This window comes from Calypte anna, chromosome Z, assembly GCF_003957555.1.
Source record: "Calypte anna isolate BGI_N300 chromosome Z, bCalAnn1_v1.p, whole genome shotgun sequence".
In the NCBI taxonomy this organism is placed as follows: Eukaryota; Metazoa; Chordata; class Aves; order Apodiformes; family Trochilidae; genus Calypte; species Calypte anna.
Window position 1 is genome coordinate 26,148,793 of NC_044274.1, and position 13,367 is coordinate 26,162,159.

Consider the following 13,367-nt stretch of genomic DNA (forward strand, 5'->3'; position numbering starts at 1 on the left):
ACCCTACCCATGCCCACTCCATGAGACGTGGTATTTGGTTTGGCCCCTACCTCTGGAGAACTGTGCTCACTTTGTGAGAGGTGACAGTGCTGCACCCACCTTCTGGGGTGTGACACAACTGAAGTCTCAGTTTTGGCAACTCCAGAGTTTCCCTGGAAAGCTGAGACTTGAAAGGTGCATGATCTAGGAGGATAGCATCTAAACATCTAGTTTTGGAATCTGTTAGGAAAATAGTGGGCAAATTTAGAGGTGTGGGGTTTTTTAAGCTAAACCCAAAATAAAATACTGGAAAGGCCATATTTTTGAACAGCCATCTCTCCTTACATTTTTAGTAACTGTATTTTAAATTACAGAGTACAGAGTTGAGCTTGTAAGAAAACTCAGGTGAAAAAAGAGGCATAATAGAGTCATAAAAACTCTATCTTTCCTGTATCCATCTGTGACTGACAGTTGACTTCGGAGCCAACTGTGTGTTGTAAGTGCTTCCAATTGAACAGCAGGTGGTCCGGTCTGTAAGGGCCATTTGGGTCTTCATCAAAGCAAAATTGAATCAATGTGAAAGCCCTTTTGCAGGACATTGTTGGAGTAATAGAAATTTAGTGCATGTTCTCTGTTGAAATATGTGCCATATTTAGCTCTGTAAAAAGAAGAGTATTTACATGATGTAACCACCTCTCAATTTTGTAGCTGTGCTTGTGCAGATAGAATTGTTTCACGTGTTCTTGTAAAGCCTGGGAGATGGCAGAACTGATTCCCTGGCTCCAGAGTTATTTCTGCTGCTTCAGCTCTGTGGGTAACCATTTTTTTTTAAATTATTTTTTCCCCTGTATGGTGTACTGTAGCCTCAAGAGGGCAGCGATACCTAACACTGTGCTTATCACTGGTCACTGTACATGACACCCAGTGTAAAATATTTTTAATAGCACTATCTTAGTTCAGCTGTATTGAAAGACATGCAGCATGTAGATAGATTAAATGCAATGGTACATGCTCTTGATGGTGTATATGTAATTGAATTTATCTTTATTACCTGTACCTGTGGTAATGAATCATGGTAATTATATTAATATAAAATGTTGTTATTTTTTATTTTGTGTTATTTTCTACCTCCATGTTTAAAGACTAGCATATTCTCAGTGCTTTCCTTCTGGATGGTTTTCCATTGGCACTTTTGAAACATCTACTTTCCTAGCAAGGGAGACACAGTCTCTTAGTTGTTCATTATATAGTTTATTGTTTCTCCCTGAAATTGTACTGAATAAGTAATAACCACTGATTGGTAAGCTCTCAGAATGCTAATGAATGTTTGAGAGAGAGATCTAGCTCATAAGAACAAAAAGCTTTCAAACTAATAGGATGTTGTTACAGACAATTACTTATGGTTTGATAATTGCATGGATTCAGAGTTTTGCTCTAGTCTGAACCTCTGATTTCTGTTTGGATTCTTCTGTTATCTTAGGCTGTGTGCTTAGACAAGCCATTTAATTGTTTTTAATCTTCATCATGCTACATATTGAAATTTTACAGGGCTGACCAAGGTTATTAAATAATCTAGTGTCTACCATGGAATGTTTTGACATAGGCAATTACTGAGCCTAAAACATAACAGGAATTTAAAAGGGGTGGGACAGTTGTATTGGAAGGAGCAGCACCCAGAGGTTAAATACTTACTGATAAGTTAAGAGAAGTTTCTTAAGTTTGTTTTAGAATTTGAACAAGTCTGTGGCAGTAAGGAATGGGCAGGATTGTACATGGAGAAAGAGCAAGCTTACAGCTTCATGATACAGAAGCCTTCTCTTCAGCATTCAGTGGTTGCTATTGGCTGCATGATCATGTTCTTGCATTGATTTGTAATTAAACACCTTGTGATTGATGGGTCCCTGAAACTTGAACTGAAATAAACAATCAAGATAATTAGAAAGGTAGTGCTAACATAAGAAGTAATGAACAGCTAAGATTCACGTGTTTTGTTGGTATTCTGTAAACAAAAATTGAATTATGTTTTGTTCCTTGATCAGTGCTCACTTGGTAACTGACAATCTTTCAGTGCTCCTTAGCTACTGTAAATTACACTGTTTTTACTTTATACTAAATTATGTATGCAAATGCTTTCATTTTCCTTCTGAATCTTGTAATTTGGTAGAAGATCCATGCATCCTGGGCACAAGGAAATGGCATGAAGCTGTGTCAGAGGAGTTCAGACTGGGCATTAGGAAAAGGTTCTTCACTTGAGAGAGTGCTGGGTCAGTGGAACAGGCACCCCAGGGAAGTGGTCACAGCACCAACCCTGCCAGAGTTCAGGGAGTGTCTGGATGGTGCCCTTAGTCGTATGGTTTAGTTTTAAGTAGTTCTACAAGGAGCAGGGAGTTGGCCTCAGTGATCCTTACGGGTCCCTTCCAACTCAAGATATTGTGTGATTCTCTGTGCTCTTTATACACAGACCATGCTAGAATGTTTTTCCATTTCTACATTTTAGGTGCCTTATCAGGAGCCAGAGAAAGCTGGGAGTACGATTCGGGAGCAAGAGACCTTCAAAGTCCAGACCTCCAGAGCAATTTACCTACACAAAAAGTGTTGGAGTGTGGTGGAAGAAATGTGACTCATCGGGCTGCTCTGCAAACACTTCTAGCTCAGGCCTCAGATTTTAGCAGCTCTGTTGGAGGAAGCTACTTAGAACTTGCCAACACTGTAAGTGCATTTTGCCTCTGCATTTAAGTTCTGTAGAAATAATTTATTTTTTTTTTTCCCCCAAAGAAGCATATTAATTCCAGTCTTAGAGCCTTTGAGTCTTTATATGCCACAATGCTGTTGCCTTTCATTTACCAGGAAAACCAATGTGATTTTAGCAAGTTGGTTGGTGTGCAGTATCACCAAAGATTATGTAACTGATTTTCATCAAAAAGTGTAAGATTCTGTGAGGAGCCAAACTGAAGTTCTCAATTAATATAACTTATCAAAATTAGAGTCATGAAAACTTTCTTACCAATTTTTAAGTATGGTGTCAGATTGTTCAGAACTGTTTTTCAGAAAAATTTTTCCCATGTTATTTCATGGGCCCACTAAATTGGTGATTGTTTTGAATCGTTGGTGTGCTGTCACTGTGCTTTTTTACTTCTACAGGCAAGAACTATTCTACTTTGTAAAAAAATGCGTAACTAGTGAAGAAGGAGAGCACTGTATTTTGCTTCCCAGTCAGTATATTGGGATCAAGTTTGTGTTTTAATTTTAAGCCAGTCATATTATGAAAGACCACCCATTTTGTAGCATGTTTCTGATTAATTTTGCACAGGAGTTTATATAGAGAAGAAAGACGTGTTAAAATGAACACACAAAGTTTCTCGTTTTTTTTAAATGACTCTTTATTGACACTCTTGATTGTGATGAAATACAATCCCGTTTTATAGTATCATAGGATAATTCAAGCTGTCACAGTACTTCAGGATTCTGTTGGACAGTTACCTAGTACAACATCTCGGTCAAGATATAATAAGGGAAGTGATTGCTGGTGACAGTCAAAAGTCAACTTCTTTAAGCTGCCTTATTTGAAAAGAAAATTATGATATTCTGGAAGTTTTAAAAGCCTCTTAAGTTTTGTTTAAATTCCTGAGCATGAGCTGATGTAAGACACGAAGTTTACATATGCAGAGTAAAAATATATATTAAAACTTACCTAAGGGAAAAAAGAGTTGAAGGAAGCTGACAGTACCTTAAAGGAATTTTGTCATCATTTTCCCTGAGGAGGATAGTAAGGGATCCACTGTGATAAATCATAAGCTCTTTTATCTTCAAAACTAGACAGGAACATATTGATACTGGAAAGTGGAAAATGAGGCACACATATATTATAAAGAAGGTAAAATGGAGTCCCTGAGAAATTATAGGTGTTAGCAGCTTAATTTTAAGTCACTAAGAGACATCATGTAGATTTATAAATGAATAGTCACATCTATCCAATCTAGTATCTCCTTTAAGATAATATTAGATTTGGAGATAGAAGAGAAACTGTAGGTGTTGTGTTTCTCCAGTAAGACATCTGGCTCTGCCTTGGGTGACATCATCAGGGCAAGAAACATCACCGAAATGTAGGTACCTACTAAGAGGTAGATATTAAACTGGTTTGCAAATTGTGCGACACTGAGTTTTTGAATGTTTCCTGAGCTCCATTCTGTCCTGTGATCTCTGACTTGTATGAAAACACTGCTAAATTCAAGTCAAACTACACTGGTGAAAAAAGTACTTCTCCACACTGAAAGCTGCTGTCACAGTAATTCACTGAAAAGGTACAAGTCTAGGTCCTAGAAGGACAGTGAGTGAATCAACATACAGTTCTCTGTTCAGTTGCATATGTTCCACAGCCTTGCTTGCTGTGCTTAAAAATTACCATTACCATTGGAAAGCCATAAACTGTCTCACACTTGGTTATTTTAAAGGATGCAGAATGTACTTCAGCAGGAGTTTAAGTAGAGCTTTTTAAGACCAATATGTGTGCAAGAGTGGATTGCATACTTTTGTTTCTGGATTAGGAACTGTGTGTTGCTGTGTCCTTTTTGGATCTGGCATTCATTCAGGTTTCAAAGTGGGAATGTACAAATGAATCCTTTGTGTATGCTTCAGGCTGATGATGGTTTAGAAAGGATTTGTTTTGGTAACCTGTTGTAGGTTTGTAAATATGAAGATGCAGGTACACAGTGTTACTGAAGAATGCATACAGTGTTACTCAAGAATGCATAGTGTGAAGGCTACTGCATTGCTATTGCATATAGAAGTTTCATCAAAAAAATGCTGATGGTTCTTCAGAAATAAAGATCCCAATGTGTTACAGCTTTTTTTTTTCCCCACCTCTAAATTCTTTTTATGTTTGTGAAAAATGCGTGATCTTTGTTTTAAAAGCATATGCTTTTAAATATTCTTTTTATGTTCTTTCAAATTGTATCTGAATCAGCAGTCTCTCATTTGTATGTAGATTAATACAATAATGTCTCTATTTGACTCCTGCTGAGCACTGGTATCATAGGTCATATGTAAATTTTTGCTTTGGCTTTGTTAAAATGGAGAGAGAAAGGAATGGGAGAAAATGGAGAAAATAATTTACTTTGTTTTTTACTATTTAGTTTTATTCCATTTACACAGTTTTTATTACTGAGAGCCACACTGCAGTCTAAATTTAGGCTCTTTAAGGAAATAAAACAGCCTTCTTAAAGCTATTGTTAGACATGGGTACTTTATTCTCTGTTTCTCAGATTGTTTTACCTAGCTGCATTTGCCACAATGTCAAGTTGAGCTGCTCTCTTGCATTTATTCTCAGAAATGGCAGATCTCATCTTTCATATTTTTATGTGTTGGGTTCACATAGGAATCGAAACACATTAACAGGGCAGACTCCTTTGTTCTGCTATCAGGATTACTTCCAGCAGACTGGGGGAGGTTTAGTAACTGCATTACTTCCCTCCAGGAGTTGACTGTATTTCATTTTGTAAAGCTGCACAACAGAAGGCAAAATATTTAAAAGCAGTCTCTATGTGGACATTTCTCTCTGGAACCTCAAATGCTCGTAAAGTTAACCAGAAAGGTTTATCTTAAGAATGTGTATGAAAAAGCAGAGCCTTACTGTGTCATCCTCCCTGAGGGTGAACAGTTCCTGGCAGCTTGTCCCAAATGCATCTACACAGCCCACATGGACACACCCCTAAAGCAGTAGTTTTTTTACCTTTGTAGATGTTTAGACTCAGAGGTATATCAAAGTCACTATTGTATGGGTGAACATGAATCAGTTAGGTGCTTTCTGGTTTGAAGTCATGTGGTTGTTTTTCTCTCATCACCTAATAGTGCTTTTCACTATTGGAGTGTCAATTATTACTTATTGTTTAATTTCCTATTTTAATTTCTGACAAACTTCTTTTGATTTTAAACTTTGAAGTAAGGCTAAAGACAACCCTGTGTTGATTATGTACTTTTACAGCATAAATTATACTCCTCAGTCAATACAGAGGGTCTCCACACTGCCCTTAACATTTAGGTTTCCCGTCTGCAGTGGCTAAGTGACCATGAGTCCACCATCACTATGCTTAGTTTTTATAAAGTGAATATTTTTAATATGGTTTTTGTGGGTTTTTTTAATCATGTGACCATACAGCCTTCCAGAGTTTTATAAAAACGGAATACCTGCTCTGAAGCATTATTTCTATTCCTTTACAGGAGGATTTTTGAAAAAGTGCTGTTTGAAATTTAACCATTCATATTCACTGCATATGTTCTTATTTGTTCTTTTCATGCAGTTTTGCTGGGTGTGATTTTAGTAACACATACTCAGGTAAAGCTTTTGTTTTACTGGTATAATTCTGAAGTCCTTATAGAGTGTATAACTCTTCCATTGTTTTTCAGATTCACGTTTTTTACACCTGAATAATAAGAACATGTTTCTCTTGATAGCTGTTCCTCTTGATACCAGCATTTATGACTAATATATTAACCTTTAATGTGACCTGTCACCACTTACTGATGATATACCTGTTCATGCCAGCAGGTTAAATGCTACAGCAAGTATCTCTGATGGGAACCCTTCTATGTGTTCCAAATGTAATAATTTATTAGCTCGGTTTCTTCATGCATAGGAAAGAACTGAAGCATTTCAAAGGATTTCTTTTTGTGCGTGCATGTTTGGGAGTTGTTTTTTTGTTCATACTTGAATCTTCAAAGTTGGACAAGAATTACTAATGTGGATAAATGTAGCAAAATAGCTGATTTGTTTGGTGTCATACCTGTTCTCTTACTTGGTGGCCATGCTCTCAGGACGGATAGTGCTCTGTTGTATGAACTGAAGTACCACTGTAGTACATTGTAGTACTGTACTACTGAAGTACATTGCATGAGGCAGCATCTCTATATGGTAGACATATTTCACATTATGATTCCAGTGTAGTATAATAAGCTGAAGCAATAAGATTGTAATATGTTTAGCTCCCTCTTCATATTCTCCTTGCATATGATTAAAGTAGATTAGATTAACTTGTAATTTTTGTTGGTTTTTAGTAGAATGTGTGCATGTAAATGTTAATACATATCTGTGTGCTTACTGTTAGTTTCTGTTGCCTTAATTCAATGTTGCCAAAAGTAGCCACATTTACATAATAAAATTGGGATTGTTTCTTTTGTCACTTTGATATGATCTCATACCTCCGTTCTTTTAGCTGTTAATAACTCTGCTTTGCTGATAAAGTCTCTGCACAAAGATCTTATGTTTTTAAAATGTGACCACAATTATGCTGATACACATTTGGGGCTTTTTGAACTCTCCAGTCCCTGGACTGGTGTGATCTAGGGACCTTTAGTCTCTGATTTTTTTCCTTCCAAAGATACTCCAGCTTTATTGAAAGGTCAGAGCACCTTCATTGCCAGAGCTTTTTTAGTTGAAAACCTTTAGAAAGATTTGATGAGGGTATAGTTGACTTGCAGAGGAGAAGAGGACAGCTCTATTTTTGTCAATAGAGTATAGTAGGATTTCATCATGACCACTTGCTTGTAGCTGCCTGTGTTCCTGTCTCCTCAAAGCACCCATGTAGTGCTACAGCTGGGGTTATTTTTACTAACTGAGAAGGAAGGACGTGTTTACAGGATTTGCAGCATCACTTCCTTCAGTATCTTGTTGTTCTGGCCAATTACTAAGCAGGTGTATTCCTGCTTTGTTATGTGCAGGGCCATCAATTCAAGATGGATGTGTCTGGGTAGGAGGGCATTGTCACAGATTGCTTCACGTGACAAATCTGCACCTACTCAGCTTAAGGGGAGCTGCTTTTGGATGTCTCCACTGAGATAAAACAGAAACCTAATGGAACAAGATTCTTAAAGCATACTGTGATATATGCTCCTCCTTAGTTATTCCTGTCTTATTTTCTTGTTTGTGTACTCTAGAAACCTGGGGTTACTAGAGACTTTTAGTTTTGGAATGGACTGTTTTGATCATGGATCTGTATGACAGGGTGTGCTTTCTTTACAACAGAATTAAGGTGACTAAGCAGCATTTAATTCTGACTGTGGGAACCAGTGCATACTCTTACTGCTACTGAAAATCACAGGAGCCAGGTCTCCTTTGTCCTTTGTCTCCTGCACTTGCAGCCATTTGTTTTCCATGTCCTACATGCTACTTGTATTACAATTTATTTTTCATGTAAATAAAAGCTATTACTGTAAATATATAACCTAGTGATTCCTTTAGCTGGAAACCCTAGTAGTCAGGAAGGCCTGAAGCTGAAGAAGATTCTAGTGGTGTGGACCAGTAGACCCTGCTATTTGTAAAAGGTTTGTGCCCAAGGTAGCCTTGTCTTTTGTGCCTTTGCCTCCAAATTAGACATAATTTCCATCCACCAAGTTAAAAAAAGAATCTGAGAATTAAGTTAAAGCAAGAACTGATTATTGGAATATAGATTCAGGAAGCTTGGCTCGTTGGAAATCAGGCACAACAGAGGTTTTGTCTGACAGACATTTTTTATGTTTAAGGATGTGGGAAGCTGTTTGCTGTTTCTTTTTGATTTTGAGCCAGTATTGTAATGGAGTTTGTTTGTCTGAAGCAGGCATATGATGTAACAGGATTACACATTGTATTTACAGAGTCCTGGCATCCATAGCCCTCTAATAGTGCTAAAAAGGCAAATTATGAGCTTCCTTGAAAATTCCTTTCAGTGGCATATTAGCTGAGGTTCTTTTTTTTTTTTTTTTTTTTTCCTATTAAAATTTCAGTCTGCAGATCATCACAGCACAAAGTGATGAATATCAGCTGTCAGCACAGGAAATATTTGTTCAGGCAGTCTTTTAATAGATCCTTTTGACTGGTGCTTTCAACTGCATCTTTTGTATGACAGTTGAACAATATCTCTTACAAGGATGCAACGCAGGTAAAGTGTGCAGAATGATGGGGTTTGACCCAGCTCTGCCACTGTAATTGTATGATGGGAACTGGCATGTGGCAACTGTGTCCTTTAGAAAAGGGATTCTTCACGAGTGTGTAGGAAGGTGTTGTGAAGGACTACAGATGAAGTTTCAAATCTTCTATTTGAACTTGCAGGGAATTTGTATCTTCCACCCATCTCATTGCTTACAGACTTTCTTAATGCATTTTGTTTACTTTACATGTGGGAGCTCTGGCTCCAGAAAAAGTGTGCAGATCTTTTTACTTTTCCAAACTGTTTCTTCTTTTCCCCTGATATGTTGGGCCAACACCACTGCACATGGCTATACCATGTATAGTATTAATATTATTACCTATCTTGGCAGTGGGGAGCTGAGCCCGAGGTCCAGGATTAGTCAGTTGGAGCAACATTAAACTCCTGGGCTCTAATGTGCTAGAAAGATTGCCAGGTACTCCTGTCACAGGCTTTTCTGTCTTAGCAGATTTTCTGCCTGTTCTGAGTGTAAATTGCTGACCTGACATGGTTGCAATTGGCAATGCTAAGCTTCTCTGGATTCTGATTTATTAAAAAGATGAGAAGACTTAGTCCTCGCCCCCTTCTACACCCGTACTAAACCCTCATGTTTTGGTTAAATGATACATAGGAATTTTTGTGATAAAGTGAAAATCTTAACCACGATGCATAGTTGAAAATGGATTCTTATATGTTTTTGCAGTCCAGTGGTAGTTCAGATATAATGGAATAATTGTTCTCCTGCCAACCAAGTGAGATGAGGCAGGGTTTCTTTAAAAGAATGTCAGGGCCATGGTTAAATTTGTCGAGACTCTTCTGTTCTGTGGTGTTGTTCCTCTGTCACTACCATGTCTGGGAAATTGGATCTGAGGCAGCACAGGATGCATCTCTGCATCTCTGTATGTTCAGAGGTTTCTGAATGAATATGTGTTTGTCAGCACAGCTGTCACAAGGGAGTATTCTGGTGCCAGTGCAGAGAAACAGGGAGGTGAGTACTTCTGCACAGGTGATCATTTTCTCAGCTGATCAGATTATTTAATAACTATGTTGCAGTACATTGGAAAGCTACACTTCTAATCATGATAGGAAGCAATCAGAATAAACTTTGAGTTTTAGGAAAGACAGTGTCTGTTCTGTGAAGAGTTTCTAACGAAATAAGAACCCCACTGAGGCATCTGAATAGGGTTTGTGCTTTTAAGCTATCTGCAGTTTCTTACACTGAGTTTTGTATTACTTCACCTTTTCGAAGCTATAATTTTAGAGAAATTATTGGAGAAACAGATGTTGAATCTTTCTATCCTATGAATTTTTAAAGAGATCATAAGTACATATTATTGCTTGAATCTAATTTTTCCATTAATATTGATTATCTGGTATGCATTATAGAAAAGGAAGAAAAAGCTTTTGTTTCTGTAGCCACTACAGGGATGCCAGGTGTTTATTAAGAATGATAAAACATTTATTTGCTTTGGTTTAGTTTGTTGATAGACCATTACCTGAGAGTAAACCCTAGAAATACTTAGCAAGTCATTTGTAAACTTAACAAAATACGGGATTCTCAAGAAAGTCAGAGATAGCAAAAAATGCTGAAACAGTGTTGTTTGCTTTCCCTCCCAGTGTAAAATAAAACAGCAACAGGAAGGCTGAGGTAGAAATGAGTGAGGCAGAGACATGACAGTCCTGGAGATTTTCATGACAAGCTTAAATGTAGGAAGTTGTACAGGAAAAAAGTCCCAGGAGGTACTTAAAAGATACATGGCAAAGCAGTTGGAAAGGTAAAAAACCATAGAATTTATAGACCAAACAGGAGGGTTAAAAAGAGAGCTTGGATTTTATGTTTAGCTATCCAGGGAGAAAAACAAACCAAACAAACAACAACAAAAAAACCACTACAGAACAGAAAACAAATCCACTTGCCTTTAGAAAAATAAAGAAATACTCAGCTTTACGGGGTAGTAAATGCTTAGGGACTCGAGAACTGATCAGTAAACTATCTTGCTGATCTTCCTGAAAAGTGACTAAACTTTGCAACCAAAGAAGACAGCAAGTAAAATAAATGTCAGAAAAGGGCTGTAGGAATTAAATAACAATAACCTGAAATTTTTGATAGTAAAATAGGTCTGGTTGAAAACTTGGGGGGTTTGATTCACCAAATTCTATTTTTATATATATATATATATATATACACACACCTCATTTTGATTGATATATATATCATTTTGATATATATATGATATATATATATATAATTTTGGCTAAAGTTATTGTTGAAGTTTGTTGAAGTAATTTTTGCTATAATGTCTGCTAGAATGAAAGCTGTACAGATGCCTGAAGTGCTCAGTTGATGTTTAGCTTATGTTATTGTAAGGCTTATTCCAGTCAAAAAAAATCTTATAGAGCTTCAAGTAGGAATCTGTCAGACCTTGCCTGCATTTGCCAGAATTCATCTGACTGAAAATCTTTCAGGTGGAACATTTCAGTGAATGCAAACTTCCAAATACTTGTATATGCATAGATATATACAGATGAGTATGTGTACATACACGTATATAGTGGGTGTATATATCCATATATACTTGTTTGTGTGATTGTGTATACCATATTTACAAATATCACAGTTCAAGTGTTAAACATTTAGAAGATATCTTAGCTGCAGATAGTGAAAAGTGATGCTTGGCTTCACTACTTGGTGGTAGGTGAACAGCTCTGATGCAAACTACAGGACAGGATCCCTCCTCATTCTCTGGGTCACTTACAAGGTCCTAGATCCAGATCAGGGAGTTGTGTGTTCCATAAGCCAGTGGTAATTGAAGTCAGAATGGAGAGAAGTCTTGCAATTAGGGACAATAATTACAGATGGATGACACATAAATGTCTCAGAGCTCAAGATTGTTCAAGAGTGGACGCCAAAGTGCGCAGCTTATTTATTGAGTTGCTGAATGTTTGCAGAGGTGAGATCATGAGTGCTGTGGGTATTGGAAGTGGAAATTGGAGTGTATGAAGGACAAGAGAGAAAACCAAGACTTTACAGGTAATAAGAGCGTGTAAATGAGGAGATCTCACTAAATCAGGGATTGGGAAAAACAGGAGAGACTTAGCATGGGAGTTCTGGAAAAACTTTTTTATGCATGTGAGGATTTTTAGGAGATTCAGTTCACAAGTGATAAACTTTAAGGAATAGAAGTTCTGATAAAGTAAGGGAATAAACATCTTAAAGGTAGAATAAATCCATGGGCATTTTATTATGAGTGGTCATATTTTTAGAGCAATAAATGTGCAAAACCATAGGCTGTGTCTAGAGACGTTAAATCACAGTGGCTACCTGGGTTTAAAAAAAATTAATAATTTGCCTTTTGGTTAATAACTGGGTGAATGCATGACTGAACTGAGGGAACACTGAACAATGAAAGGAAGCGTAGCAGAAAAATGATAGCATTAATTAAAGAATGGCATTGTTGGTGTTTTTAAGCAAGGAACAAATGAACAGTGATGATAATTAAGTGGCTGCAGCATGAAAGGAGCATAGAAATTGCTGCTGTCTCTCCCTGTTGTCCTCATGGACAGATCTCTAATGTGAATAACAGGCACACACATTGACTGTCTGGTCCTTGCTCTGTCCTGACCTGATTCTGAGGCTCTGTGGGGTCAGAGGGAATTAGAATTAATGTGATGGCTTTGTATTAAAGGACAGAAAATGAGACAGGCTCTTTGACAGGTTGGTGAGTGGCTTCATGGTGTGATATACTGGAGGATGGAAAAAAAAAGATCAAATGTGAACTCCCAAGGAGACTGGTCAGGTCAAGGACATGACTTTTTAAGTGGATTAATTATTTAAGGAAGGGTGAACAGGTGAGAGTAGCTGATTGAAGTGCTATTTGGAAATTACATTGCTCTAAGCATGTTTCAGTTTTAGACTAATCAAGACAATGTGATTGAAGGAAAGAAGTTTGCTTGTGATTTCTTCAGATAGATTGCTTCATTGTTCAGTATAAGGTTACTTGCAATTGGTTCAAATGAATTACATTTTTTTCTCTCCACCTAGATACATAACCTTCACTAGCATTAATGAGAACAGTTTGCGTCAAGAAGAATCTACCATCCCTTTCAGCCTCTCCCTTTCAAATCATAGTGCATTAGCGTTATTGAATAACAAAATTCCTGGAAACATTATCCAACTACTGTACTGCATTTCTGCGTCCAAGTTTAGCCTTCATGCTAACCTTCTGAGTGATAATCTTTTGTCCATGGAAATATAGCATTTTGTACCAGAGTGAGAAAAAAACCCAAATTGTATGTAGGAGATTCGGAGTATTTGAGGATAAATTTTACTGGAGTGTGGGATTGTGCAGGGTCTTGCTCTAACTGTAGAGTTTATATTGAAGCAAACAGAAACTAAATGATCAGTTGCATTTCAGCTAAATAGCTAATTAAACAGAACCAACTAAGAAGATC

General features: G+C 37.2%; 1 protein-coding gene across 1 annotated transcript in view; it reads left to right on the plus strand.

The window, feature by feature from the left end:
* MCC (MCC regulator of WNT signaling pathway) overlaps positions 1 to 13,367 on the plus strand; it is a 184,897-nt gene that overhangs the window by 24,561 nt on the left and 146,969 nt on the right. The window contains exon 3 of the mRNA XM_030467894.1: positions 2,477 to 2,688. Coding sequence (XP_030323754.1) covers positions 2,477 to 2,688 — 212 coding nt within the window. The remainder of the gene's footprint in view (positions 1 to 2,476; positions 2,689 to 13,367) is intronic.